Source organism: Cinclus cinclus, chromosome 30 (genome assembly GCF_963662255.1).
Source record: "Cinclus cinclus chromosome 30, bCinCin1.1, whole genome shotgun sequence".
Taxonomy (NCBI): Eukaryota; Metazoa; Chordata; class Aves; order Passeriformes; family Cinclidae; genus Cinclus; species Cinclus cinclus.
Window position 1 is genome coordinate 1885943 of NC_085075.1, and position 6000 is coordinate 1891942.

Sequence of the window (6000 nt, forward strand, 5' to 3'; positions counted from 1 at the left end):
CCCAGTATGGGGTACTCAGTGATGGAGTCTCAGTGGGTGGGTGGGACCCCCAGAACTGGCTGTACCCCACTGTGGTGCAGGGATGCTGCAGGGATGGGATGTCATTCTGGGGGGGAACCTTCAACCCCCAGAGCCAACTGAATCCCTGTGATGGGATGGCATTGGGTGGGGTCCAGAACCCCCAGCACTGGCTGTCCCACAACCCAGCACAGAGATGCTCCAGTGATGAAGAGGGGGCCGGTGTGGGGGTGACAGGGGGCCCCGAGTGACAAACAGAGCACTGCAACCCCCCCCCCCCATCCCCCACCCATCCCCTGCTCTGGTGTCGTCAGCCGAAGTAGGGGTTGTCGTGCTGGAAGTTGTAGTCGGGACAGACCTTCTGCACCAGCTTGTAGTCGATGCTGAGGAAGGAGATGAAGATGCAGATGACCTTGAAGGGCTTGGCACAGAGCCAGGCCGCGTGGCTCTGCGTGTGCTCCGTGAAGCACACCTTGGACGGGTCGTACAGGCACGGTTTGTTCTTCCGCGCCCGGTTCGTCTTCTCATATTCCACGTGGCAATTGAGCGCCTTGGCCGGGCGCCCCTCAGGCAGGGTGCTCTGCTGGGGAGGGGGCGGTGGCTGTGGCAGTGGTGGGGGGCCGGGCACCAGCACCTCAAAACCCACCGCCTTGGAGGGGGGCACGATGCTGACGGAGACGTTGCCCAGGCTGGAGGAGTTGTGTCGGAAGTAGACGCTGAAGGTGCCGTTGATGTGGTCAACAATCTTCCCCGTCACCAGGAGGCTGAACTTGAGTGTCTTGATGTTGAAGTAGAAGTCGCCCCAACCAAAAATCTTCTTGGTGCGGCTTGACTTGAGGGTGGGCTTGCGGTGGGCGCGAGGGTTCAGCAGCTCCCCGGCTGTCTGGTTCTTCTGCCAGTCCCAGGGGCTCCGTCCGGTGCCCATCGGTGTCCCCATGCCCCGGGAGGGCTCTGCTGGAATCAGCCGCCCGGGGTTGAGCACTGGGGGCTTCAGGGTGCCATAGGGGACATCCTTGAGGAGGCCAGAGGTGCCCATCTCCAAGTACCCCAAGGTCTTGGCGACGTGACCGCCAGCACACACCGTCTGGGGGAGAGAGGGCGGAGACTGCGCGAGCTGTGCCTGTGCCCTTCCTCATCCCTCTGCCTGCACCCTCCCCATCGTCCTGCCTGCCCCCTCCCCATCCTCCTGCTTGCACCCTCCTCATCCTCCTACCTACTTGCCCCTCCTCATCCTCGTTCCTGCACCAGCTGGGCTGGGACCACACCAGCCCCCTCCTCCATCCTCCACTGGGATGGACACCAGCAAGCAGAGACAGATGCCAGCCCTAGCCTGGGACCCCAACTCTGACGCATCCCCTGTCCTTCATCCCCCTGCCCACTTGCCCCCGTGCCCCCATCCCTCATCCTACTGCTCCCGGGGTGCCCGCTGTGCCCTCCTGCCCTGCCAGCTGCTCTGGCACGCGGGATGCTGCCCCAGCAGCCCCGGCCTCGTCAATCACTGTCGCCCTGAGCTGGCAGGTGCTTGGCTGCTCCGACAGTTTCTGCTCTGGATGACCTGGATCACAGGGGGAACGAGGGAGGGGGAGTGGGGAGGGGGTGGTGAGCAGAGGCACCAGCTGGAGGGGCTGGGGGGAGCGTGGGGGGGCTGTGCTCTCATGGGAAGTTGAGGCAGGCCCAGGGAATAGCCCCTGTCAATGCTGGGGGCTCATCCTGGCATCACTCCCCCTACAGAACTGGCTTGATGCCCTTTCCTGCTTGGGAATGATCCCCCTCAGGAACGATAGGGGTCTCATGAGTCCCCCAGGCCCCTCCTCCATGGCCAGGTGGGTCTCAGTGCAGGGTCTCCCTGCAGAGATGGAGCAGCACCCTTGTGGGAGCCCAGCCAGCGACCCCCACTCTCTCTACTGAGCCAGGGGCTCCATCTGATCCATCCCTGGGATCCCCCTGAGTTGTGTCGGGCTGAGCCCCTAAATCTGCTCTGATTGTGATGCACCAGAGAGAGCAGCCCTGGGCAGGGCATACAGCCCCATCATGTCCGTGGGAAAGGGATTTGGGGTGTTTCAGCCCATCATGGGGGGGCCGAGGTGTGCAGTGCAGAGCTGCAGCTCCACATCCACCCCTGCACCCCCAGCCCGGCCAGGCCCCCGCTCCCCCCGGCTCTTTCCAAGCACGACTGCTGCCTTCGCCCTTATCTATATTTCAACGCAGCTTCAAAGCCGGGCGCCTTCACCAGCCGGAGAGGAGGGGCAGGACCGGGATGGCAAGATAACGAGGGGAGAGGGAGAGGGTCAACCCCCCAGTTGAGAGAGCTGCATTTTTTGGGAGAGGGGTGATGTCTGCACCCCAACTCTGCTCCTCTCTCCATCTGTCAGGCCTGGGATCCCTCACACCCCACTGTGGGGAAGTCGAGGGGCACCAGTGACCCCTCAGCTGGGAGCCCCCCAAATCCTTCTTCGCCCACAGAGAGGGGCTGGGGGCTGCAGCCCACGGGGAACACGCACAGCAGCACATCCTGCTGAGCCCCCACCACCGGGAAGGATTTCTGGAGGTTTCCAAGCTCTGCGCTGGATTTCCATCTCAGCCAGGGCTGTGAGCCAAGGCCGGTCCCCAGCAGTGCCGCAGGTGCCTGTGCCCTCCTCCCCTGCCTCAGTTTCCCTTTCCAATCCCCCCTTGCATGATCCCGTGCAGGGGTAAGGGGAGGGTATGATGTGATCGGATTGGAACAGGCAGTGATGGGAATTGCTGGAGATGGTGAGGGAGGAGGGACAGGGAAGGAACACGGATGGTCAGGCAGTGGGGAGGGGACGCAGTGGGAACAGGGGGGACAGACATTGGCAGCGTCCCCTGTGCCCCTGGGGGCTGCGGATCCCCAGACCAGGCTGGTGCAGGACAGAGCCAGGGGCTGGGGGGCACAGGCCGGGCACGGACAGAGCAAACATCCCCTATCCCTGCAGGAATAGAGGTGCCCCAACCCCTGCGGGCGAGGGGCCAGATTGGCAGCCCCCCCAACCCCTCCAGTCCCTCGGCAGGAGCTGCTGGGGGAGCGGGGGATGAAAGGGAATTGCAGAGCAGGGCAGCGGCTGAGATGCAGCCAGGGCGATCGATTGCGGCACCAGCGCAGCCCGGGAGCGCGGGGGGACCCTTGCTGCCCGCAGCCCCCGCTACGCCCAGGCCGGCCGGGGGCTCGGAGCCTGCGGGCTCGGGGCAGGGATGAGCAGGGCCAGGGACGCTTCAGCCACGCCAGCGCCGAGGGGAACCAAGGTCACCCCCCCGCGCCCTGGCAGCGCTGTCGGCATTCAGGGCAGGTCCCGTACACCTCGCGTTAAATATTAATGCTCCTGCTGTGCCGTCGGGGTGCAGCCACACGCACGTGCCCCTGAACCTCCTGGACATTGTGGGTGCACGGGGGGTCCCGGTGCCGGCCCCTCCCACCCTGTTCTCACCAGGACTTGTGGCCATTGCCAGGCAGGGCCATGCCTGGCTCTGTGGCGCGAGGGGCTCTGCTACCACACACAGGTTACCCGAGATGGTTGTTTTTCACCGTCACATGAACTGCTGTATCTACACATCCCTGCTGCTCCCCTCTTCATCCCCTTGCCTGTGCCCTTCTTCATCATGATCCCCACGGCATCATTCCAGGTTTAGCTGCTCTCAAGCCCCTCGTGTGCCCTTCTGTACCCGTGTGGGGTTGCTGTGTGTCCGCAGGCACTGTGTGCCACCCCCCGTGAGCACACAGAGCCAGGCAAGGATGCGGGAAGGGCTGGAGGCAGCTGCAGAGGGACCAGGAAGGCTCTCGGTGCCGGCATCAATTTGGTTTGTCAGGCCCGGCAGTGATGGCCACTCACATCCCATTTGCTGTTGGGGCCAAGTGCCGTCAGCTGCTCCCCCGAGACCCTCGGTCACCTTGGTGGAGGGGCGTGGAGCAGTGGGGGGGAGGGACGGGGGGGCCTGGCTGCTCCAGTGTGGGTCGAGATGAGCTCCAGCACCCCGAGAATGGGGCTGGGAACAATGGAGTACGGGCTCAAGGCAGAACAGCCCCACCAGCACTGGGGGGTAAGCAGAGCACCACAACAGCCCCCAGCAAGGGCCTCATCTCCACCACCAGCCTGTGCCCAACCTAGGCTTGTCACCATCTCTACTGCCAACCTGCTTCTATTCCATTCCTACGGCCAGCCTGTCCCTATGGTCACCACCCTGACCCCATTAATACCACCGGCCTGCTCCTGTTCCCATCTCCATCCTGCCCCCACACCTTGGCGGGGTCCGCCGGCATCACGGACACTGCTCCACTGCTCGGGGGTGTCCTGCTCTCCCCATGGACGCAGGGTCAACCCAGCCTCTCCCCTGTCACCCCGACGCCTTCGTTAGCGCGAAGAGATTAATTGGAGGTGGTGAGCGACAATCCCCGCGGGCCCGCTCCCCCCGGCACGCGCAGCCCGGGGCGCCGTGGCATTTCCAAAGGTTAGCAGCAAACAAGGTGCCTCTGACAGCTCCCATTTATCTCCCGGCGCCGCGCGGGTGCTAATGCGGTGCCGCGGTGCCGCGCCGTGCTCCGCGGGGCTGCGGGAGGGACCCGGCGTGCCCAGGCGTGCCCGAGCGGCTGCGCGTGGGCGAGGGAGCGCGGAGAGCTCCGGGGTGGCTGTTCCGGAGTCTCTGGGTGAGCGTGTGCACCCATGGGTGCCGCAGGTGTGTGCCCGGGCCACCTGTGCGCCCGGTCCACTTGTGTGCCCGAGTAATGCAACGAATGCCAGCGGGTGCTCTCGAACACGTGAACTGCTGCACATGCAGCTGGGTGCGCACAAACACCTCCACACGTCCTGCGGGGCCCTGCGAGCACGTCTGTGTGTGCACATGCACGGTGGCACACACGTGGTGACACACGTGGTGACACACACGCGGTGACACACGTGGTGACATGCACATACATGGAGCTCAGTGTGGCTGTGCATCCCGGGTGAGGCGTTCTGTGCTCCCTCTGCACCCGCCCCTGTCCCCACCGCCATCCTGTACCCATCAATACTGCCAGTCTGTCCCCATCCCTACACCCAGTCTGTCCCCATCCCTACACCCAGCCTGTCCCCATCCCCACTGCCAGCCTGACCCTATCAATGCCACCAGCCTGTCCCCATCTCTACCAACAATTTGTCCCCATCCCCACTGCCAGGCTGACCCTGACCCTACAGTCAGCCTGTCTCAGTTTCTGCAGCCAACCTGTCCCAATCCCTATTCCCTACCTGTCCCCATTCCCACTGCCAGCTTGTTCCTATCCCCGTCACTGTCCCCATCCCTACCAGACAGGCAGGGCATGGCCATGCTGCTGCCACACTGAGCTGCAAGTGACCATCCTGGGGAGCACTTGGTGCCAGGGCAAAGGACTGATGTGCTGCTGGGCACTCCTGGGCTGGCAGCAGGGGACTGGGGACACTAGGGAGATGACACCTGGTCCCTCCCCAGGATGGCTGCAGTCGAGGATGCTGGCAAGCGATCGAGGGTAAAAGGACATGGGAAGAGGGGACACACAGACAAGTCAGGACACACCCCCACAATGGCCACTGTGCCATGTGTACAATCACAGTGATGGCTGGATGGATCCTGCCTGGAGAGGGGCTCAGCAGGATCACCCCAAGGCTTCCTCGGTCCTTCATCTGCCCCTTCTGTGTTGCCTTTCCCTGTCCCAAGCTTGTCCCCATCCCTACTGCCAATCTGTTTCCATTCCAACAGCCATGCTGTCCCTGTCCCCATGGCCAGTCTGTCTCCATGTCCCCCATCAACTTGTTCTTGTCCCTACCACCACCCTGTTCCCATTAATACCACCTGCCTGCTCCTGTTCCAACCACCAGCTTGTTCCCATCCCTGTCCCTAACCCCATTCCCATCTCCATCAATGTCCCCAACTCCATTCCCAACTTGTCCCATCCTATGCAGCCACATCTCCTGACAGGGTGGTGGGCAGGTGAGCACAACACCCCCTACACTATGATGG

General features: G+C 63.5%; 1 protein-coding gene across 1 annotated transcript; it reads right to left on the bottom strand.

Annotated features, from left to right (window-relative positions):
* Positions 1 to 328: 328 nt before the first annotated feature.
* NXPH4 (neurexophilin 4) lies at positions 329 to 2051 on the bottom strand. The gene is made up of 3 exons (XM_062510838.1): positions 2012 to 2051; positions 1506 to 1573; positions 329 to 1102 (listed from the first exon to the last, which is right to left on the bottom strand). Exons 1-3 carry the CDS (start codon positions 2049 to 2051, stop codon positions 329 to 331), a joined length of 882 nt encoding a protein of 293 aa, XP_062366822.1.
* Between the last annotated feature and the right edge of the window lie 3949 nt (positions 2052 to 6000).